General features: G+C 39.9%; 1 protein-coding gene and 1 long non-coding RNA gene across 6 annotated transcripts in view; one reads left to right on the plus strand and one right to left on the minus strand.

Annotated features, from left to right (window-relative positions):
- Positions 1–25,257, minus strand: part of cnot2 (CCR4-NOT transcription complex, subunit 2) — a 143,733-nt gene that overhangs the window by 40,106 nt on the left and 78,370 nt on the right. For 4 of the 5 annotated variants that reach the window (XM_041215520.1, XM_041215521.1, XM_041215519.1 and 1 more), the window contains 5 exons: positions 18,967–19,036; positions 18,230–18,377; positions 16,804–16,986; positions 9,915–9,994; positions 8,683–8,808 (listed from right to left, as the gene is read on the minus strand). In XM_041215520.1, the coding sequence (XP_041071454.1) occupies positions 8,683–8,808; positions 9,915–9,994; positions 16,804–16,986; positions 18,230–18,377; positions 18,967–19,036 (607 nt within the window). Of the gene's footprint in view, positions 1–8,682; positions 8,809–9,914; positions 9,995–16,803; positions 16,987–18,229; positions 18,378–18,966; positions 19,037–19,333; positions 20,461–25,257 lie in introns of those variants that run through there. The other variant, XM_041215522.1, reaches the window with a different exon arrangement.
- Positions 20,089–25,257, plus strand: part of LOC121292995 — a 36,308-nt gene continuing 31,139 nt past the window's right edge. The window contains exon 1 of the long non-coding RNA XR_005946411.1: positions 20,089–20,154. This is a non-coding gene — a long non-coding RNA (uncharacterized LOC121292995). The remainder of the gene's footprint in view (positions 20,155–25,257) is intronic.

Genomic DNA, 25,257 nt, shown 5'->3' on the forward strand with positions numbered 1-25,257 from the left:
GAATGTCAAATTTCTTCATAAGAAAATTCAAAGTTTATGATATTTTAGCCTATACCTTAATACACATTTACGTCCCATTTATTTCGTTATCTGCAAAATTAAAAAAATTAAGACTGTAGGGATTAAATGGTTTTTATTTCCTGGTTTGCGGTCCATGAGAATACTTCAACTTGATTGGCTGCATATGCTGGCTGATGACATCATTGTTGCTGGACACCTGACATAGGGAAAGGAGAAGTCTGTGCCACAGAGATCACTTTGTGGGCAGTTACTTCGAAATCAGCAGCAAGTGCTGTTGCTTCCCCACTAATGCAAAATCCAGTCCATGTTTCATTGTGTCTTAATTCTATAGAGAGTGGTATTCCTATGAAGTACTTTTAAAGCCCAAATAGACAATATTCATCCCTTTTGTAAACAGGGAACGCAACAGAACCTTGCTGTGGCAGGAGGAGATTGGGGAGAAAGAAGAAATGCACATGCAACAATGATGGGAGGGCAACGGGAAGAACGTTTCTCTTGGTAGGGAAATGAAAAATAATTACAAATAATTCCTAGCCATTCCTCACCTCCCCCATTCTCAATGGCATAGGATTGATAAATGCTAAAAATCCGAGGTCACAACTTAACATGGCAGTTATCTGTGAAGTATGACAATGCTCCTGCTAAGCAGGCTCAACATCTGTTTTTCTTCACTAGCTTTTGAAAATTTCAGCATAATATGGTACACGATCTCTTAGGTTTATATCTCTGCTTCACCTTTTCACAGAACATTGAAGTTTCAGTTTCCCTATTTATTGCTCTTCCTGACTACTACAGCACTGTCTATCCAAATGACCAGCTGGTCCTTGAACTGGAGCTAGAAAATATGCATTGACAGATCACTTGCAATACAAACTATTTTCTGGTAAAATGGAAAGGCCAGTGAAGTTAATATATAATTCCAAACCAAAACTGGGGGAAAAATAGTTGTAATGTCACATCTACCATTAGACATTCTGCTGCCCCATTACTGGGAGACCATTCAGTAATGTGTAAATTCCAGTAAATCTTTGAGATCACTATTTCATCAGGGTTCGGATACGTACATCACATGGATAACCTCAGGTACAACAAACATAATGGCAATGATAAATTTCAGGACTCTTAGATAGAATTGTAATGCAATGAGTTACAAGGTGTCAAGGTATGAAACTTGCTTTCAAGAAGAAAGAATTCACAGACTTAATTAGATGCCTTTCACAACCTCAGGTAATTCCAAAGCTCTTCACTGCCAATTAAGTATTTTTGCATCGCATTCTCAATTGTAAAGTAGGAAAATGCAGCAGCCAATTTGTTCAGGGGATCTCACAAAACAAAAATGAGATAATGAAACATTAATCTTTTAGAGAAATTGGCTGGAGGACAAATGTTAACCAGGACGCAGGGAGAACACCCCTGCTCTTTGAACTGTGCCATGGGCTCTCTGACAACCATGTGAGGGGGCAGATGGGGCTACAGTTTACAACATCATCTGCAAGTCAGCGCCTCCAACAATGCAGGACCCCCTCAATAATACAGTAAAATGTCCACCTGAATTTGGTGACTAAACCTCTGGATTGGGTCCTGAATCCATGACATAAGTCAGAGCCATGAGTACAACCACTAGGCAAGGCTGAACTGCAAAAGCTTGAAATTAATCTCTTTAATTCTTACTTGCTCTGTATAGAAGCCTGACTGCAATGTGTAACCAATGTGCTTGGCTGCCTTAAACTATACAATTGTGCCTTACTGAGTCTCCAAAGTAAGCAAATGTTTGAGTTTTCAGATATCATTAACTTTCACGTAACTTGAACACCTCAGGTGAGCCAACTGACTAGAAAAGGAGATATCTGTAAACCTCAGAGCAAGATATGTGAAGCTAATTACTGGTGGAATCTTTATAAAAGCCTGACCTCAGGAAAGGAATGCAAAGATAATATCCTATGATTATACCATTTATCCCCAATATAAAAACGGTACTCCCCATGTGACAACATGAAAGTACACATGGTGGAGATGATGAATGTTTGGACATAATGCCACAAGACAATGGACAGAACGGCCAATTTGAACTTCTCCTTCTCAAGAAATTTAGCGTGTTTCTCAAGTCCATGAATGGATTTAAATTCAGCTATTGTTTATCCCAACTATGGAATGAATAAAAATAAAATCCACACCTCGCCAAGGCTAGAAGCACTAGATTATTCACCTCCCCTAGAAATTTGCCATGTCTCAGGTGGTGACCTACAGAACATGGCCAGTAATACAATCCCTTTCAATCGGTGTTACACACCTTTAAAAGGGGAGTCACCTTCAATAATGGCTGTCTTGATCACTTGATCAAAGAGTCAGTTTTTGCTATTTGCAATGAGAATGGTATAGGCCTGTCCCTTAAAGGGCCATCTGTTCCTCTTAATATGGATCAGAAGCAATTTGTCAGGGAACTGTGGTAAAAATAAAAGAAAACAAAATAATTGTCAAGTACAGATTGGGGAAGATCATGTATCACCACCTCAAAAGTCTCAATTCACTGATTTTTTTCCCTTATAAAAGTAATTTGCGAACAATGTTGCAGTTTTACTCCTAAAATTCTTAATACTTAAATAATATTCAAAAATAAAGCTAGTTACATTCAATGTTCCCTCTAATTTTTTTTAGTTCGTGCATGGCCTGTTTATTAAACTGCGCAGTACATTACAGATTGCTCTGTGGTCACACACCCACACAGTTTAGAGAGAACATTGGTTACACTTTTATTAATTGCACTCTTTAAACAGGGAGTCTTGCTATTGGTAGAAATGCTTAAAAAAAGGAAAGCTTTGAAAAAAAATCAATAATTTAACCAGTAAATTAGAATTATTTTAATAACTTTGTTGAACTGGTGAATGCCTATGACACTGTGGAGGCAAAATGACTGGAAGAATTATGGACCCTAATACTGTAAGCAAACTAAATTACCACAAAAAGCAACAATGCCTATAGTGCTTTAGTAATCATGTTACTTCAAGGTATTGTAGAGTTCAATGAGATCCCACATGTGGAGCTCGATTTTAGGGAGCCTCGAGGTCCCCGCCCCTGTGGCTGAAAAGTTGGAGGGTGGTGGTGATGGTGGTGGGGGGGGGCCCCCATTATCCTGATAGCTGCCTTACAGCAATTTAACACTGGGAGCAACGTTGATTGTTTAAGGTAAGATTTCCACCCCTGTCTCGGGAAGAAGTCCCAACTGAGAGTGCTGCTGGCCAATCGGATGGCTGGCAGCTCTGTAGTCCCAGCAGCACCAGCCATGGGTGATGGCCATGGCAGGGACTAAGGCAGTGCCACCACTCCAAGGAGTCCAGGGTTGGGGGCCCCAGCAGGGGTGATGAGGGTGGTGGGGAGGCTTGGTTCAAGAGGCTAGGGGGAGGGTAAAGGGGAGAAATGTCCTGGGGGTTGGGAGTTGGGGGAGATCATCTCCAAGGTATCCGCAAATGAAGTCTCCCAACCCCATCCTTGCATGACACCAGCCCATGCAGCTAAAGCTGCTGGGGCTTTCCACATGACGTGAAACTCCTCCTGCTGGCACACAGCAACTCACCAAGCCACCTTTGACAACATCTTCTAAACTCGCAACCTCCAATGCCTAGAAGGGCAAGGACACATGGGAACACCAACACCAGCAAGTTCCCCAAGTCACACACCTTCATGACTTGGAACTATATCGCCATTCCTTCCCTTTGACTGGGTCAAAATGCTGGAACTTCCTCCCTCTCTAACTGCACTGTGGGTGCAAACAGACCAGATGAAATGCTGCAATTCAAGATGGATCACCACCAAAGGCAATTAGGGATGAGCAATAAATGCTGGCCTTGTCAGCAATGCTTAAATCCCCCGAATAAATTAAAAAAAGATGGTGAAGATCGCATTTGGGAGATTCTGCCAAAGAAGGCTCAGTGCATCCTATAGCTATTAGACACTGCACTGACAGTACACTGATGGTGGTGTGATTGGATGTTTAAACTAGTGGATGACGTGGCAGTCAAGCAACTGCTTTGCCCAGAACGCCATCCAGCTTCTCGAGTTCTAAAGCAGCTGCACCTACCTAGTTTAGCATTTAATCCTATTCCTCACTTGTGTCTTCTATGCGGTGGAAGTTTTGGGGAGTCACAAGGTGAAACTTTGCAGAGTATCAAGCGTGATGCATTGCAGTAGGCATGGCATTTAGTTAACCAGTCCAGTTGAGTGTGTGATCAACAGTGACCCCAAGGATGTTGCTAGTAGGGGACTTGACGATGGCAATACTATTGAATGTCAAGGGGAGGTGGTTAGACTCCTTCTTGTTGGAGATTATCATTGCCTGGCATGAATATTACTTTGTCACTTAAACTAAACATGTACGTTGTTGAGACATTGTCACGTGTAAGCATGGAGTCATTCATTGTCTGAAGAATTTTGAATGGAGCAAACCACTGCAAACAAGAGCAAACAGCCTGACGTCTGACCTTAGAATGGAGGAAAGATCACAAATGAGGATTGTTAGGCCAAGGGCACTGCCCTGAGGAACTCGTGCAATGATGTCCTGGAGTTGAGTTTCAAGAACTACAACCAACCTCCTTTGTACCAGGTATGTCTCCAGCCACTGAAGTTTTTCCACTTATTGCTACTGCCTTCAGTTTTTTTGGGGCCTCTTGGTGCCACACTTGGTAGAATACTCCTTTTATGTTAAGGGCAATAACTCTCATGTCACTTCCGGAATTCAGTTCCTGCATTCAAGGTTGTAATGATGTCTGGAGCCAGGTGATCCTGCGGTAACCCAAACTGAGCATTGCTGAATAGGTTATTGGTGAGCAAGTGACAGCAGTATCGCAACTCTCGTCATTACTTTGCTTATATGGAGTAAACTCATATGGTGGTAAATGATCTGGTTGGATTTGCCCTGCTTTTTGTGGACATGGCATATCTTGACAAGTTTCCACCTTGTCAGGTAGATTCCAGTATTGTAGCTGCACTGGAACAGCTTAGCTAGGAATGCAGCTAATTCAGAACCAAAGGTCTTCAGCAATATAACAGAGATGTTGTCAAAGCTTTTGCTGTGTTCAATGTACTCTACCACTACTTGATGTTAGGTGCAGTGAATCGAACTGAAGACTGGCATTTATCATGGTGAGGACCTCAGGAGGAAGCCAAGGAGGATCATGCACTCAGCACTTGTAGCTGAAAATAGTTGCAAATGTATAGTCTAGTCTTTCATACTCAAGCATTGGATTCCGCCATCGTCATAATGTCTCCTCCCATTTGATGTTTAATAGTCGACCACTAAACGTGGCAACACTGTAGAACTTTAACTTGATCTAGGAGCAGAAGTAGACCATTCAGCCAATTGAGTCTGCTCCACCTTTCAATGAGATCATGGCTGATCTGATAATCCTCAACTCTATTTTCCTGTCTTTTCCCCATAACCCTTAATTCCCTTACTGATTAAAAATCTGTCTATCTCAGTAGTGAATTTACTTAACGACCCAGCTTCTACAGCCCACTGCGGTAAAGAATTCCACAGATTGACCGCCCTCTGAGAGAAGAAATTCCTCCTCATCTGTTTTAAATGGGCTCCCCCCTTACTCTGAGATTATGCCCTCTGGTCTTAGACTCTCCCACAAGGAGAAACAATCTCTCAGCATCTACCCTGTCAAGCCCCTTAAGAATTTTATATGTTTCAATAAGGTCACCTCTTATTCTTCCAAACTCCAATGAGTACAGGCCCAACCTACTCAACCTCTCCTCATAAGAAAATACCCCCATTTCTGTGAACCTTCTCTGGACTGCCTCCAATGCCAGTATATCTTTCCTTAGATAAGGGGACCAAAACTGTTCACAGTATTCTAGGTGTGGTCTAATTAGTGCCTTACATAGTTTTAGCAAGACTTCCCTATTTTTATACTCCATTCCCTTTGAAATAAAGGCCAACATTCCATTTGCCTTACCTATTACCTGCTGAACTTGTATGCTAGCTTTCTTGGATTCATGCACAAGGACCCCCAAATCTCTCTGTGCTGCAGTTTTCTTCGGTCTTTCTCCATTTAAGTAATATTCAGCTGCCCTATTCTTCCTGCCAAAGTGCATAACCTCACATTTTCCCACATAATATTCCATCTACATTTTTGCCCACTCAGCCTGTCTAGAACCCTCTGTAGACTTGTTGTGTAATCCTCACCACTTGCCTTTTTTGTGTCGTCTGCAAACTTGGCGATAGTACGTTCATTTTCCTCACACAAGTCATTATATATGTTGTAAATAATTGTGGCCCCAGCACTGATCCCTGTGGCACTCCACTAGTTACAGGTTGCTATCCTAAAAATGCCCCAACTCTCTGTCTTCTATTAGTTAGCCAGTCCTATATCCATGCTAGTATACTACCCCCAACACCATGGGCTCTCATCTTGTTAAGCAGCCTTATGTGTGGTGCTTTATGGAACACCTTTTGGAAATCCAAATATATTACATCTACTGGATCCCCTTTATCTGTCCTGCTTGTTACCTCCTCAAAGAATTCTAATAAATTTGTCAGGCATGATTTCCCCTTCATGAAGCCATGCTGACTCTGCTTGATTATAATATACATTTCTAAATGCTCTGCTATTACATGCTTTATAATAGACTCTAACATTTTCCCAATGACAGATGTTAAGCTAACTGGCCTATAGTTCTGCTTTTTGTCTCCCTCCATTTTCAAATAAGGGTGTTACATTAGCAGTTTTCCAATCCTCTGGGACTTTTCCAGAATCTAAGGATTCTTGGAAGACTACTACCAGTGCATCCACCATCTCTGTAGCTACTTCCTTGAATATCCTAGGATGCAACCCATCAGGTCCAGGTGACTTACCGGCCTTTAGCCCCATTAGTTTCCCTAGTACTTTTTCTCTAGTGATAGTATTGTATTTATTTTCTCCCCGCCCCCCCCCCCTTTCTTTTGCCTCGTGATTATTTAATATTTTTGGTATGCTATTATTGTCTTCTATTGTAAAGACTCATGCAAAGTATTTATTCAACCCCTCTGCCATTTCCTGGTTCCCCATTATTATTTCCCCAGCCTCATTCTCTAAGGGGCCTTTATTGACTTTGGCCTCTCTCTTCCTTTTTATGTATTTAAAGAAGCTCTTACTGTCCGTTTTTATATTACTTGCTACTTATTTTCTCCCTCTTTATTACTTTTTTGGATATCTTCTGTTGGTTTTTAAAACTTTCCCAATCCTCTGGTTTACCACATTGTACATTTTTTTTCTTACATTTTGATATTATCCTTAACTTCCTTGGTTATCCATGGTTGGTTTATCCCCTTTCTTGAATCCTTCTTCCTCACTGGGATATATCTTTGCTGAGAGTCATGAACTATTTTCTTAAACATCTTCCATTGTTCATCAACCGTCTTTTCTGCTAAACCCCTTTCCTAGTCCACTCCAGCCAACTCTGCCCTCATTCCTTTGCAATTACCCTTATTTAAGTTTAGCACAGTTGTTTCCGAACTAAGCTCTGAATGCTAAATTCTACCATGTTAAGGTCACTGTTTCCTAGGATTACTTAGCTCTGGTTATAGCATAGCTACTTTAACTGTTAGCATGCATGTGATCCTCTGCTGTAGATTCACTAGGATGGTGTTTCATTTTCAGATGCATAGTTTCCTCAAATTATTCTTCAAAACTTAATTTTAAAACAATGTTCAAAATTTAGGTAATGGATAAAAACAAAAAAAAGTGTAAAGTAGCAACAGACTATTAAAGACATAGGCTGGCACCAGTAAATCACCAAGTTCCAAGTTCCTTACTTTGCAAACTGAGGAGCAACAGAGCCTATTCATTTTTTCCATCAAATGTGAAAGAAAAATGAATCCTGAGGTGCTGTCCAGCTACCGTTATATTGCCATTGGTAACAGCCGGAGACAATTTCACTGTAAAAGTTCTTGGTCAGGGGAAACTAACAGCGATTTTCTTCTATTACTGCTTTTTTCCTCAGAGGCTACGATTCAAGCAGAGGTATGATTCCATAAATACTTACAGCCCTCTGCCACCTTGCTGAGAAATTTTTCTTGTGCGGCTTGCTTACGCTTACTGTGGATTCATTTAACTATACAAGAATCAAAGCAGAATCCCTTCCTAGTTCGCACTGTGTCCATGTTCACAAGCATCAAAGACTGGACAATGATCAGTCATGTAAGACTCAACGTATGCTTTCTCCTCCCTAACTTAACGCCATTGAGGCCGCATTTAGTACTTCCTCTACTGCCTGGTTGAAATCAGCCAACTAAGCATGGACCATGAATTAAATCTGTCATTCTTGGTCCAGCTTTATAGATCAACATTATACCACATGAATTAAGGAAGTGAATCTATACAGATGCATTTCTAGTTGAGCACCCGCCAGAAGCAATAATCCTGTCAAGATTCCCTTTTATTAGTCTGGGTTATGAGGGATAATTGTACCACTAGATCTTTTGTCTATTCAAAATTGTCCAGATTCATCACAGACCAGGGATTAAGTCCACAACCATTCTTCTTTGCATAAGCCAATGTGACTCTGTGTAGTGCATTTATCAGTAGCTCAGAAGTTAGGTTTAAATGGGATACAATATGCAAGACTCCCTTTTTAAAGCAACAAACAAATACAATTAAGACAGAGTTAAGGAGGATTTCTTACCATAAGGAGTCCTTCCCGCCAACGGATTTATTAGTGGAGTAGGATTGCCACTTCCTTCCCTTCTGGTTCTATCTGCTAGTACTGGAAATTCTGAGAGGTCTAACCCTGTAACATTTTCACTTCCATCTAAAACACAAAACAATTTGAACAGTCCTGACTTAAAAGTAGTAACATTAAAACAGGTTCACTAAATGATTTTAAAAATGTGTTTTTTAAACATATTTATTCACATTTATCTTGATACATGCTGTACATATAAAGGATGTTTTGCTATTGCTGCACCATTTGTATTTTAAAAATACATTTAAACAAATTAAAGCTGGATTTGATTTATGCAGCCATGTCTGCAATACAAGTAGAGAATATAGCAGTTTATTGGTGAAGATGTGTAAAGCAGCAATTATCAAAGCTATTGACTTATAGATTTTGCAAAGAGATGGACAGATTTGTGGATTCCAATCACCCCAAAAAATTTAACAAATTCACATGCAAATGGTATTTGACTTACTCCTTCACTATAAACCAGCATTGCCAATTATAAAAGGTAATTTATTTGTCATGTGCAATTATCAAACACTGGTAAAAACTCAAATTAAGTTACAAAGAAAAAAAACACTAACTTTCTGTCAGTTCAACTGCAGAAAGAACCAGAAAAATAAAATAAGAGTATGCCTGGCACATACTCTATTCAGTTGCTAACCAATTTCAGAGGGTAGGTACTTAAACAGGCATTAGACCATAAGAGGCTTTATGCCCACTTAAGGTGGCTGCCAGGGATGGATTAATATGCCATCAGTCACATTTAAGGAACCCATGGGGCGTGGGACATAACCACCTTAAAATTGTACCTTCTTGCCCATTTCACATCGGATAAACATGAACTCATTTCATGTCATGGTTTGTTTAATCTTAAGGCATTCCAGGTGACTTAAATTACTAATGTCATTTTCTAAATAATGGTATAAAAAATCTGCAACCAAGAATGATTTGGCATGCTCACAGTGGAATGTTCACATTTGCAACAGGAAGATCAGGATACAAAATGGTGTAACTAATGGCTATTTGTGCTATTCCAGGCCTACACGTCCTATTGATAGCCACCACAAATAGTAATGAGCCATGGAATGAAAAAGTGTTATTTAATTAAATCTGTGCATACATGGGAGTCGAAAATATATTATAATGCTAAAGGCAAATTTTGATGGTAAAACCAAATAGAAAAAAACATTTACCTGTGCCATTGAAAATGTTACTTGAAAGTGAATTATTAATCCCAAAAGCCTGATTCCTGTTCATCCCAAATCCAGACATACTGTAAAAAATACAATTATTAAAAATACTTTACTTTCAGTAACATTTTGGTCGTAAAATACAGTCTTCTATTTGGTTGGATACAGAAATCAATTATTATGTATGCAATTTCTGAACATGAGAGATATCATGACATAACATTTTAAAGATAAAAACTGGCTGAACATTTTCATAATCCCATTATAAATGAGCGATCATACAAATTTATATATTTTCATGGGTTAATTTAGGGCTAAGTGATCAGAGTCTAACAAAAAAACTGAACTAAAGGTCACAGAATGCAGCAGTTCAAAGAGGCAGCTCACCACCACCTTCTCAAGGCTAACTAGGGATGGGCAATAAATGCTGACCCAATCAGCGAAGCCCACATCCCATGAATGAATTTTTAAAAAATGAACGCAACACTGAAAATAAACCAATGCTTCTTAATCCGATCTTAGTGTACCATCATCTTTCACTGGTTCAAACTAATAGAAGTGGATTCCAACCCTGCTATGCAATAAAAGATGACATTTGTGTAGCTTTCTTTAACAAAGTGGGCTTGCACAATCTTATGACTATTGGACTTTAGAAGCTGGTAAGGATGGGGATGAAAGCAGTGTGTGGTTTTAACACCGCCCAAAATTGTACCCTTGAAATTTCCAGCGCCGGCTATGAACTGTCACAGGTGACATACCGTGGAGAAGGGTAACACTGCATGACCAGCAGCAAGCCTCAGTACCAGTTCGGTAACATCCGCTGCCCAGTCATCAACTCAAGTGTCTGCTTCCACAATGGGGCTCCAACGACGATCGGAAATTCAGTAATAACCCACATCCGGCCTCCTCGCAGGGAGTGGATAAATATAACCGATCATCTAAAGGAGAACTTGCTCAGATAACTGCTTCCTGAGGGGAAGCCAATCCCAAAGCTGCTGGAACATCTACTGAAGTTGAGAAAGAGGCCCAGGTGGCAATGAAGCAAACTTACCAAATCCAACAGGAAGTCAAGCAACTGAGAGAGGATGTGAAAACTGAACTGGAGGACGCATTGTGGTGGCAGATAGTTTGGGACTGGGGTATTAGGGTGGACGTTCACCCCTGGATCAGAATTGCTTCCCATGTGCTGATGGTAGTGCAGCTGTTAATTGCTATTGGACTTATGACTGAATGTTGAACCCACTGCCAGCGATGCTGGAAGCGAGCCATCGCTAGAGTAGTAACCAAAGCACTGTATAAGACTGTTGAGGAACAAAGCATGCTAGATGTAGCTTAGGAAAATGCAACCATGTGGATCTAAACGCCTGCCTGGCCAGCAGTGATGTAGCGATGAGTATGGGATAGTTTAGTATTAGCTGGCCATCTTGGGGGTTAGTAGCCAAGGGCCAATAAGAGAATCTGAAGTGGTGTACAACAGGATACTCAGGCTTGACCAAATTGTTGGTATAAGACTAAAAAGTGCTTGCAGTGAAAAGGATCACTAGAATAGTTGTAGTAAGGAATGTGGCCCTTGGGTCAGGCTAAGGTAAGCAAATGATTGGACAATGTAGTAAATCGTCATGCTAGATAAGGCAAGACCATAAGACATAGGAGCAGAAATTAGGCCATTCGGCCCATCGAGTCTGCTCCGCCATTCAATCATGGCTGATAAGTTTTTCAACCCCATTCTCCCGCCTTCTCCCCATAACCTATGATCCCCTTACCAATCAGTCTTAAAATACACTCAATGACCTGGCCTCCACAGCCTTCTGTGGCAATGAATTCCATAGATTCACCACTCTCTGGCTAAAGAAGTTTCTCCTCATCTCTGTTCTAAAAGGTCTTCCCTTTACTCTGAGGCTGTGCCCTTGGGTCCTAGTCTCTCCTACTAATGGAAACATCTTCTCCACGTCCACCCTATCCAGACCTTTCAGTATTCTGTAAGTTTCAATCAGATCGCCCCTCATCCTTCTAAACTCCATCGAGTATAGACCCAAAGTCCTCAAATGTTCCTCATATGTTAAGCCTTTCATTCCCGGGATCGTTCTCGTGAATCTCCTCTGGACCCTCTCCAGGACCAGAACATCCTTCCTAAGATACTGGGCCCAAAATTGCTCACAATATTCTAAATGTGGTCTGACCAGAGCCTTACAAAGCCTCAGCAGCACATCCCTGCTTTTATATTCTAGTCCGCTCGAAATAAATGCCAACATTGCATTTGCCTTCCTAACTACCGACTCAACCTGCAAGTTAACTTTAAGAGAATCCTGGACTAGGACTCCCAATTCCCTTTGCACTCCAGATTTCTGAATTCTCTCCCCATTTAGAAAATAGTCTATGCCTCTATTCTTCCCACCAAAGTGCATGACCTCACACTTCCCCAAGTTCGTGTTTTTGAATAAACTGCTGGTGTCATTTGTGTTAAAGGTCAGGTTATTCCGTGATTTCATCTGTAATTGCGGACATACAGAACTAGACATGTGAAATAAGAACAATGTGAGCCAATGATGGAAGTATCGCAAGGATAGTGTAAATATATGGAAGAAACTGTAACTTTGAGTAGCCTCTGAGCAATCTAAGGGTGCTATCTCCTGCATGCATACTTGTATTGAACAAACTGCTGCTTGATTCACCTACAGTTGACTGTCTCGATTATGTTTAGATACTCCATAACAATGTGCTCAATTTTCATTTTGAATGCTTTAAACACAAGTCAAAAATTAAATCAGAAGTTCCTCTTCACAGCAAACTCGGACTAGAAACAGCAGTGATACTTAGACTTGTTTTCACATTGAAAAAGTTACATAATTTCCCCCAAGTACATCCAGGTGCTAAAGAGACATCTGACAATTATAAACAAATCATGCTAATTTAAGCTAATTTATTTAGACCAATATTTACCGTGTGCTGTAATTTTTATTAACCTTGTTCTGTTGTTATATGGAATTATGTATTTTGCCCAATCTGTCATAAGTGCTAGGACTATACTATTGAATCATAGAATGACTACATAGAGGTGGCCATTTGACTTTTCAAGCTCACATCGGCACTCTGCAACAGCAATTTAGCTAGTACCACACCTCCACCCTTTTCCTGCAGCCTTGCTTTTTTTCCTTTGTACTTATCCAATTCCTTTTTCAAAGCCTCCATTGAATCTACCTCAACCACCAGCAATATACTTCAGATCATAACCACTTGCTCTATGAAAGATTTTCCTCATGTCACCTTTATTTTCTTTTGTCTATCACCTTAAATCGATGTCCTCTGGTTCTTGTCCCTTCAGCCAAAGGGAACAGTTTCTATCTACACCCCTCATGATTCTGAGCATCTCAATCAAATCTCCTCTCAACATTCTCTGCTCTAAGGTGGGCAACGCCAGCTTCTTTAATCTAACCATTCCCGTAAATCTCTTCTGCATCCTCTCTAAGACCTTCATATCTTTCCAATTGTGTGGTGCCCAGAATTGGGCACAATACTCTGCTTGTGGCCAAACCAGTGTTTTATACAGGCGCACCACATCTTCCTTACTTTTGTACTCTATGCCTCTATTTATAAAGCCAAGGATTCCTGGCCTGCCATCTTCAATGTTTTGTAAACATTTATCCTCCCTCACCAGCACCCTCCACTAGTTTCTCTGATTCTGCGTTCCCTTTAGAATTGTATCCTTGGTTTACATTGCCTTTCTTCTTTATTCCTACCAAAATGTATCACTTCACACTTCTCTGCATTAAATTTCATCAGCCTGTTCATGTCCTCTTGAAGTCAGATGCCATCCTCCTGACTGTTCAATACACTCCAAGTTTTACGTCATCTGCAAATTTTGAAGTTGTGCCCTGTACAGCCAAGTCTAAGTCATTCACGTATATCGTGAAAAGCAGTGGTCCTCGTACCGACACCTGGGGAACAGCAGTGTATACCTTCCTCCGGTCCTAGAAACCACTGTTCACCACTACTCTCTGTTTTGTCATTTAGCCAATTTTGTAACCATGCTGCCACAGTCCCTTTTATTCCACGGGCTTCAACTTTGTGTGGCACTTCATCAAACACATTTTAAAGGTCCATATACAACACACCAAACCTCTCTGTTACCTCACCAAAAAACTCAAATCAAGATAGTGAATCTCGACTTGCGTTTAACAAATCCATGCTGGCTTTTTAAATTAATCTACACTTATCCAAATGACTGCTAATTTTGACCTAGAGTATTGATTCAAAGGGATTCCCCACCTCTGGGGTTAAACTGACTTCACTAGAGTTGCTCAGTTTATCTTTACACCCTTTTCTGAACAATTCTCCCAACCTCTGGCACCACTCCCATATATAAGGAGGATTGGAAGATTATGGTCAGTACCTGCACAATTTTTACCCATACTTCTCTCAGTTTCCATATGAACCTGATACAGCCAGCATTTCCAGTACCTCCTCTTGATCAAATTTTAGCCCATCCATTATCTCAACGACATCCTCTTTTATGATAACTTTGCAGCATCTTATTCCTTGGTAAAGAAAGGTGCAAAGTACTCATAGTACCTCAGCCATTCCCACTGATTCCATGCCTGCATCTCCTTTTTGGTCCCTAACTGGTCCCATCCCTCCTCTTACTACCTGCTGACTATTTATATGCCAATAGAAGGCTTTTGGATTCCCTTTTATGTTAGCTGCCAAACTGTTCTCAGACTTTCTCCTTACCTCTATTATTTCCCTTTTCACTTCCTCCCTGAACTTTCTACATTCAGGCTTGTTCTCACTTGTATTATCAATGACATTTTTTTTACTTGCTCTTGGGATGTGGGCATCGCTGGATAGGTCAGCATTTATTGTCCATCCCTAATTGCCCTTGTTCAGAGGGCATTTAAGAGTCAACCACATTGATGTGGGTCTGGAGTCATATGTAGCCCAGACAAGGTAAGGACATTAGTGAACCAGGTAGATTTTTACAACAATCGGCAATGGTTTTGTGGTCATCATCAGACTTTTAATTACAGATTTTTATTGAATTCAAACTTCACCATCTGCTGTGGTGGGATTTGAACAGGATCCCCAGAACATTACCCTGGAGCTCTGGAATACTAGTCCAGTGAGATTACCATTATGCCACCCTATTTTGGCTTCATCTTACTTGCCATCTCTTTTGTCAGCCAGAGAATTCTGGTTTGATTGCCCTACCTTTCTCCCTTGTAGGACACTACCCAAACCATTTCCTCTTTGAAGCCAGCCACTTGCTCGTTGACAGTTTTATCTGCCAATCTTTGATTCAAATTTACCCAGCCCAGATCCATTCGCAACCCACTGAAACTGGCTGCCCTCCAATTAAGTATTTTTACTCTAAGTTCTTTTTCTATAGCTATTCTGAACTTTATGGTACTAAAATCACAGCTCTCTGAGTGTCCTCCTACTGACACGTGATCCACTCGACCCACCTCCCTCCCCAAAACTGATCTAGCAAAGCCTTTTTCCTCAGAAGCGTACTGATCAAAAAAATCCTCCTGAATACACTTCAGAAATTCTTCGCCCTCTAAGGCTTCAACACTATTACGATCCGGTTTATATTAAGACAATTTAAGTCCCCCATTATCCATACTCTATTATTCTTGAGTCTAATTTTCCTGTAAATTTGCTCTCTCTATTTTTCCCACTAGTTGATGGCCTATAGAATACACCCACTAGTTTAAAGGCGCCTCTGCTGTTCCCCCCACTCCCCCGCACTCCGCAACCCATAGGTCTCCCACTGCCTGGGCAGCGCTCACCTCTCGTAATGGGGCTGCTGGCATGTCTTCCTGTCGGGCCCCCTGACTGGCCTTCCAGTGTCCATGTGCCCGCTGCTACCCCTAATTGGATGGTGAACGTGGTCTGTTAATTGGCAGTCTCCCGTAAGTTCACACAGGTGGATGGGCCACTGACAGTGACAAGTTTGGGACCTGGAAATGATCCCAATGCCAGTAAATGTTCTAAGTCCAGAAGATACTGGCCCTTATAACCATGAAATTTTAGTACCTGATCCTGTCCTTTTTGGAGCCAAGTGTCTGCCACAACATTATATTTCCATGTGGCTATTTGCACCTGCAGGTTACCAGCCTTATTTACCTTGCTTTGTGCATTTACACACGTGCAGTGCAAACCTATCTTGGACCTTCTTGTACTCTCTCTTGGTCGGATCCCACATAATACCCTACTAGTTCTTATTCTAGTTCGATTGTATCCACCAATCCTTTTTGCAATCCTTTCTAATGCTACATCCTGGTGCCCAAATTGAGTCTATTACTTTGAAAGTATCACCTCTAAAAGATGCATTAAGTCTTTGAAACCCTTCATCCTGTGTATTTTTCACTGTAATAACACATCCGTTGCAAATTGGGAAGCGTGGGCCGATTTCTTTTTAATCAAGTGCTGTCTCCCCAAAAGCTAAAGGAAAGTGGTCAGTAGCTTTGCGTGGACTTCTGGGACCAAATTGTGATTTGAATTGCAACTATATCAAGTTTTGTTTCAGTGTGTTACAGTATGTCTTGTATACATTACATAAATATTGACTGCAAATGACGACAACATTGGTAAGCTGCAGACCAGAATGTTGTAGAAGACTTTTCTTTGGTAATATTGGATATTTTGGTCAAGTTCAAAAGTTCTCATTACTATTATTTTAAAGCAGGATACAGTGCATGTGATACAGCTGCACATAAAGTCATTAGTGGGTCTCAGATCAACTAAGAGCCCTTCCACAGAGATCATTGCTTATATGAATTAGCAACCAGAAGGGAAATTCAATCCTGTTTAGGGTTTTAGTTTAATATAATAAAAGGACACCTGACCATTGCTGACATTTCCATCATAATCACGGATGAAACACCAGACTTACCTGCTCACTGTAAAAGGCTGCCGGGATGGCTGCTGCTTTGGCATACATATAATGCTAGGTGAGCTTCTGTTTGGACTGCCTAAACCAGAGCTGCTCATGCTATTTGTCCTCCCTGGAATCCCAATCCCTTGCCCAACCTGGGAATGATTCATCATATTCCTGGGATTCATAGGCAAAATGCTCCTGTTAAAAAACAGCAAATATTAAATAGTAACAGTGTATGTCATACATATGAAAACATATGAAGACTATAGAGATAGCCAATAAAAAAAGAGAAAATAAAACATGTCATGTGATTTCTGTTAAATCTTGGAGGATATTTACTTGACCAGGTCCACATTTATTAAAAATTTAAAATTATGCACTGAATCATAATTGGTGTGTTCTTTAACATAAACTGCATTGCTTTTATGGCAACAGCAATAATGCACCTTTGAAATCGTAAAGAAAAAAATCAATTTCAGATTCTACTGGAGTAACAAAGGGAAAATGTATCCTCAGCATTTCCATATCCTGGAAGTGATCTTGTTTATTTGTACACCATACACCCTTTTAGCTTAAACAAAGAAATGTTCAACTCAAATCTCTTTAGTCTGTCTACAAGCTCCTCCATTGACTCTCATCATTCAGAATATAAACCCAGAATTCCATTAAAAAATAAATACAACTATTAAGACAGACAAGACAGTATAATGGAGTGGAATTTCCTGTAAAAGTTACAACTTTGCCAGTTCTGGTTACACCCAAATTTTCTTCCGATCTCATTTGTATACACTGGAATGTAAAAGTAAAAAAGTGGAAATCAGGTCCCAAGAGAGTGCCAAACTTAACCATATATTCCACCTTTAAGTACGAAAATGCAAAGTCGCACTATGTGTAGCTCAAAAATCAAAATAAGGAACCTGAAAAATTACCATGCACAGCTCTGTCTAAAATTCTGGCCTTAGTTTTTGCAGTTATTCTGAGCCAGCATGATGACAGGTAATTTGCACGTATGGCTCTTTAACCTGGTGCAGAGGCATTATAAATGAGCTGACATGCATGGAGGCGCAGAGTTCAAAAGACTGGTTCTAAAGAACAAAGTCCCACATAGATTCATTAAGTGCATAACAAACTTGCATCCAAATTTCCTCTATATTTTTAGTCAGTTATTTATTTTACATTCTGATTACGTGTGCTTCTGGACACAAATACATAGGAATCCATACCAATAATTAAATGCTGGTGTGAACACAGCAACATAGCAGCATAGCATTTGTTTTATAAACTTCCTCACAAATGTTATTCAAACACTGCATTACATCTGCATAAAAGCTTTTTCCACAGTGCTATAAAGTTGTGCAGCACCAGCATAAAAAAAGACAATGTTTACATTGTTGAGCACTGATGCAGCATAAAGTAATTAAAACCACTTTTATCCCATTACCTGCTTGGTGAAGATGGAGTATGAAGTGACATTGTGGGCACTCCTGTTGTTGGCGTTACATGATTAGGTAACTGAGTACCTTGTGATAAGCTGCGATTTAACTGAGGGTTATTGTTGCCCATTCCCCTCATCGGAAGGCCTAATGCACCTGTGAAAACATGAATATAGGTTCTTTCAATTGTGGTTTTGATTGCCCCAGCTACGTTGCTTAATATTGAAGGAGTACTTTTGTTCACAAAAAATACTATTTGATAATGATTATTTTCTAGGTTAAAAGTAGAATGCTAACTTTATCAAGCTTATCAATCAATTACAGTGAAAGTATTTCCCCTTTCAAACCAATGCTGAAAACTTATTTCTATCAAAAGATCTGCCATACCTGTAAAACTATCTCAGCAAGCTCTCTAGGACTGGGGCTTTGGAGAGCAATATTAGTTTGTTTCTCAATAGCTATAATATGTGTAAACTACTACGTTTGTATGTGCATATTTGACAATGGATTAGTTCCAGTGATGTCTAGGCATGCTGCTTATAAAACAACTTATGAAATCCATGTTTAGGTTTCAGCATTTGCAATTTTTCCTTTGTATTTTCAAAGCCAGTACTTTTTGAACGAAACATAAAAGACTAAATAATCGCAGAGCAAGCTCTGCTGTCCATTATATGTCGACAATAATAAGTCTCCATTTAATAACTTTCACTCTAAATGCAAAAACCTCAACACAGAAAAGACTTACTTTGCCCATATAAACTTGCACCAAACTGAGATAGCTGCCCTGATGTCGATGGTGATGGAGACGCCAGCATCTAGAGAAAAGGCATGTGCAGTCAGTAACAAAACTGCAAGAAGTTCAAAGTTTCTATTAATGGGTCAAAAATACACACATAATAGGTACAGATTCACAGTACAATCTTATACACCTATTCTTGAGCCACAAAGATAATTCTAGATTCAAATATTACTGAGAATTACGATGGAAGTCCATAGGTATATAATCATAAATGCCAAGAGTCAATGGATTTGTTGGCCCATGAAAAATATTTAATAAACCTACTTTTATATTAAGAAAATTGTATAAACAGATTTCTGAACTGAGATTTTACCTATTAGCTCGGTGGTTCCCAAACTATGGAGCACGACTACCAATGGGGGTTGCAGAGGTATTTTTTGGGATCGCAAGCAGCCCCACCTCCGAGACAGCAATGGTGACTGTGAAGAGGAGAGTACCCAGTCCAGAGTCTGTGGCGGGTCAGCCCTGGGGACCACTGGATCGATGCCACCAAACAGCAAGGGTCAGACGGTGAGCCCAAAGCACTCTTTAATGTCATTAAACACTTCTGGAAGTGAGTGCTGAGCGAGTCAGGAAGGTGAAAGGCGGCTTCAAACTTTGCTGTGTTTCAGCTTCTGTGTCTGAGATACAGGCTACTAACCCTGGGCTAGCGATTTGCAGTGGCAACTAGATACTGTGTCTGGCGGGGTGGAGAGGTTTGGGCGGTGGATGAAGAGGGCTGATTACAACGTACATTTGCGTGTGCGTGTGCGTGTGCGCGCACACTAGGATGTTTGGTAGGGTTCTGGTGAGTACGTAGGTGGCTGCTAAGGTTGATCTGTGTCCAGAAGGTTCTACTGCAAACGGGGCAGGATACCACAGACAATTTAGAGTTTTGGATGAGCTGCTGATGTGGGATTTCCTCTCCTTGCATTTTCTCTGTGCCTCTGATATGTGCTTGCTTTCAAAGGAGGCTGCATCATTTTTTTTTAATACGGCTGTCGGGTGCAGCGATCCTGGGCAAGCTCCTCCCTCAGAATTTGAAGTCGATATCAAACTCCTCAGTGAAGCTTCAGAGTGTATTTGTAGCACTTCTTTTGACCACCATGACAGTGCACCTCATACTCAAGCTCTCCATTGAAGATTCGCTTTTTGGTAAGTAAAAGTCAGGCATTCTGAACTGCCCAACTCATTTGTGACTGTCTCAATATGGTGTGGATAGTTGACATGCTAACTCGGGTAAGCACGTTAGTATCTGATATTTTGTCCTGTCATCTGATCGGCAGAAGCTTCCGAAGGGAGGTCAGGTCAAAGTAGTTGAGCTACTTGGCATGATGCTGGCACACAGTCATAGTCTTGCATCCATAGAGAAAAGTGGGCAGGACCATTGTTCTACAGACTTCCAGTGCAGTGGACAGACTTACTCTTCTTCACTCTCAGGCTGATGCTTAGATCTGTGGAAGGGTACACTCACTTTGGTAAATCTTGCATATGTCTCATCACCAATATAAACAGCTCAAGAGAGTGTGCTGTCAAGATACGATTCTGGTCACAGACTGAAAACAGCTTGAGATAAGGCTTTCCTGGAACAGGCCAGTACATTACTTCAGTTTTCTTCTTATGTGTGCACTGGTGTGTGTGTGTGTGTGCACTGGTGTGTGTGCACTGGTGTGTGTGTGTGCACTGGTGTGTGTGTGTGCACTGGTGTGTGTGTGTGTGTGTGTGTGTGTGTGTGTGTGTGTGTGTTTGTGTGCGCACGGCAGGGTTGATTACTCTGTGTGGGGTGGTGGGGGGAGGGGGAGAAGAGAGAGGCTGATTACAGTGCTTGTTTGCGTGTTGTGGGTGATGGTTGGGGGGAGAGGGGCTTCACTGAGTCTTCTGTCACTGGGAAATATGGAGAAACCTACATAAATCCATAAAATTATGACATTTTAACAAAGTGCTTTAAAATCATTGATTTTCATATTTATATATGTTAATCTAGAATTTGCAAACCTTAATAATTATATACTGAATATCACTTTTTTTTTACTGATGTCTGGGGTCACGTTAATTTTCAAATATTAAAAAAGGGTCATATTGGAAAGTAGTTCGGGAAGCATTGTATTAGCTACTCATTTGAGTTAGAAAGTTGTGGGTTCAAATCGCATCGGAGGACTTAAGCATGTAATCTCACACTTGAGTGCTGTACTGGGTGAAGTACTTCAATGTTGGAGAAGCAATTGTTTGGGCAGGACATTAAACTTATACCTCATCTGTCTTTTCTGTGATTCCATTTGACAAAGAGAATACGGTCCTCCTGGGTTTTGGATAACGTTCCTCAATCAACCAACACTACAAAAAAAGTGTCATTTACCAAACTGATGTTTGTCCAAGCTTATAACATACAAAATTTGCCTACAAAACTATATGGTCTGAACTTTCCATGGAATCCACTGCATGAAAGTGCTTTGGAGCTTTTTGAGATATGCACTACATAAATGCAAGTTAATTTTATTCCTCAATGATACCAACCTGAATTTCCACAGTTCAAGAGCCTTTTCTCATGTTTGGGTTTGGGTTTGCCATTCAATGCTGTTGCGTTGCCCTAGCTCTTTTAACGATGTGAAAAAATCAGAACTGTATTTCCAGACCCTTACATTTAGAATTATTTTAAGCTCAAAGATATAAGACAAACACCTATAAGGAAGACTTAAATCAAAATCAAGACCTGTGAATCTCATTCTTGTTTTTGTCTTTTCAAGGTATGCAGGGTAGGACAAACTTAATTCCACTGTTCTACATTCAGTATTTGAAATTTATTATTATAGTGGCATCTTTGTAAAGGGTTACCCTGAAGAAGGCTTTCTGAACAGTCAGTTATTCTTATTGAAAGAAAGTACCATGACGCAGAAGAAAAACCCTCAACCCATGATCAAGTGGCGGCAACTGAGCCAAATGAAACCTAACAATGAGGCAAAAAAGGGACTTCAGCACTACTCCAAATTTGTCAAATTATGGTGAGATTCCTGTTAACATGTTCAATTCACTAGTCCTTTGTGCTGAGATGGAGACCAACAAGCTAACAGTCTTGAAATTATGGAAACATAAACTCTCAGAATCCCCATGATCTGTAAAATTCTGTGATCAACTTGCTCAGTCCCAAATACATCCATTCTATATTAATCACTATGGGAAGGGAAGATGGCTGTTTCCAGAACTGGAAAACTATGTAGTGATTCTCTATTGATGTCCTAGCTAGCAGCAGCTAATTAAAGGGTAGCAGCAATGTAGAGTCACCAACACAGAGCCTTACAAAAGTCAAAATCCAATGTTAGTTGACTGTAATTTTACAACATTCAAAACACTGCAAGAAAACCTCTCAACTTTTCCTGGCCTGATATAAACTGTTCTCTGATGTGATGGGGTAATGGGGCAAGGAAAAAACATCCTTCCAACTATGAATGCCTTTGGACATCCCCCTTACTGCTATATCTGATAAGATTCCTACTTCAAGACAGCAGTGCAATTTCTTCCTTACTGGTAGTTTAGACAAAAATTGAGAAAAGCAACTATGCAGATTTTTGAAACAAAAATAAAAATACCTGGAAAAACTCAGCAGGTCTGACAGCATCTGCAGAGAGGAACACGTTTCGAGTCCATATAACTCTTCAACAGTTAACCGTGTTCCTCTCTGCAGATGCTGTCAGACCTGCTGAGTTTTTCCAGGTATCTTTATTTTTGTTTTGGATTTCCAGCAGCCACAGTTTTTTGTTTTTATGTAGATTTTTAATCAGGGAGTTCAGGAAAGATAAGCAATTTCTTAGTTCTTCTATTTAATATGATTTTCTCATCCACTAGTATGTAGTGCAGAGAACAACCAACAGGTTTCTAAAATTCCAACAGTTGAATGCCACAGCATTATGGCACAATAAACATATTAAATAGAAACAGGCTACTAGATCTGGGTGGCCTGAGGTAAATCTAGATTTTCTATAGGTCAGATTACTGTTTAGTGAGTTTCTATCTTACATTCCAAAGCTAGCAAACTTTTAAATGACTGAATGGGTCCCAGTCTAGATTATCATTATAAAATGAGGTCCTATGGTACCCAGCTCCAGCTTTCTGCCTCCTCTTCCAAGTGTTTTCTCTGACATACATGAATATGAACACACCAAGTATTGAAATAATAGCATTTCCATACTCACTCTTAAATGTTTATTGGAGCTTTATTATTGCATAGTTATACTGTAATTTAACAACTTACTGTTCCCTTCTCTTTTTGCTCCTCCCACTTCTCAGTTTGTTTGGCATTGTGTCTTTAAACAACTTTTTCTTCCACTTTCTAGACAGGTTTCTTTCTGTTGTGTTTGTTTTGTCATTGTACTGTGCTGTTTCAACTCTTTCTTTCTCTCATTGCCCTGTATTCTCCAAGTATTATGTTTATTTTCTTGCTGAAAGCAATATTGCTCTGGACATTAAATAAGTTATTGTTTTTCTGGCAACAAAATAGGTGTTGTGAGCAATTGGAGGCTCTTACTTGTTTTATTAGTACCCATTTTTTTAAACAGCTTTCATATAGTATCTGGAAATCTTGTATGGAAGATCGATATTTTCACCAGGAAACAAAGGGATTCAGAGATAGGGAAACAAACGCACACGGAGTGTGTAGAGCACAAGCAGCACAAAGATGCTCAAGTGCAGATATTTTGTTTTCAGGACCATCCATAATGGAATTATAAAGTTTAAAATATCAATATTCTCAGCCTTGACACAAATATGGTATTCACAAAAAATGCCTAACGAAACTCACCATTGTACCAAATCAAAATAAATGAATAATTAGTGCAACTTTGAGGTTTTTATTAAAGTGTAAAAGAATAGGCTACAATTTGCTCTAGCGACAGTATGTCAGCTCAATACAGCCAACTGATTAAAGAGAAATTGTGCATATATAAGTGCTGCATGTGTAATGAAAGCACTATATATGCCATAAACCCAACAGAAGTCCTAAAGGTATTGGGCGTAAGTAAAAACCAACATTCATGAAATTTATGAAATGCAATTCTTTAAAAAAAATGATTCTTCCAAATGCAACCATCACCTAACAACAAAGCCAAATAGGTTTTTCGATTTCCTATGCACTATTCTCTGCAAGGCAGGTCAGGAACCTGTTTAAGGCTTTCCCTTGTGCTGCTAAACAACATTCCTTTTTTTTTGCTGGTGCATAACAATTAAGCTTTCTTGTAAAGGGACAAGTCAGCTTAAACACTGATGCACACTAAGAGCAGAACATCCTTTATGCATAAAATTCCGATCTAATAATATTCATTACTTATGGGACAATGACCACTTTGCATTAATCTGCAACATAAACACAACACAGCATATATTGGAAAACAATCATAGTGGAAATAAACAGGTTTGCATGTCAGATCCACAAATACACGTGAAACTGCACAGCTTGAATTAAGCCTTCACTTAGTGGTTTGCCAATAATAACACCACTCTGCATCATGCATTGTATATCTCAAATGTAAATAAAGTAAATAATCCTGCTAATATTTTACAGTTCTGATACTGACAAAATTATAATAGCAGAATTTATCAAGAATTTAAAGTTATGAGGAAAATGAACCTGAACCTGCATTTCAAGTGCATCATTAAAGAAATAAGAAAAACTTGCAGTTATATATCACTTTTCAAGATGTCAAGGCACTTAACAGCCAATGAAGTACTTCCCTGAAGTCTAGACACTGTTGTAATGTAGGAAACATTGCAGCTAACTTGCACACAGCAAACTCCCATGAAAAACAATATAATGACCAGATAATCTTTTTTTGTGATGTTGGTTGAGGGATAAATATTGGCCAGAACACTGGGGATAATTCCCCTGCTCTTCTTCAAAATAGTGTCATGGGATCTTTTACACCCAACCAAAATGGGTTTCAGTTTACATCTCATCCGAAAGCCAACATCTTTGACAGTGCTGCACTGGAATGTCAGCCTTTAAATTGAAACAGGTCTAATTTACGGATTGAAACAGGGAAAACAAGAAAACCTGAATCAATGTTTTTCTTTTGCCCAAATTCACCAGAATAATCCGGGGATTATTCAAGGTATTTCAAGCAACAACAGGATTTGACAAGGCAGATATAAAGTAACTACTTCCTCAATTGAAGGAATGCAGATCAAGAGATCATAATCTTAAAATTATGGCTATGCCATTCTGGAATGAAATCAAGAGGCATCTTATTCCTGCAATAAAATACATAGGTC

Source organism: Carcharodon carcharias, chromosome 21, assembly GCF_017639515.1.
Source record: "Carcharodon carcharias isolate sCarCar2 chromosome 21, sCarCar2.pri, whole genome shotgun sequence".
NCBI classification, from domain to species: Eukaryota; Metazoa; Chordata; class Chondrichthyes; order Lamniformes; family Lamnidae; genus Carcharodon; species Carcharodon carcharias.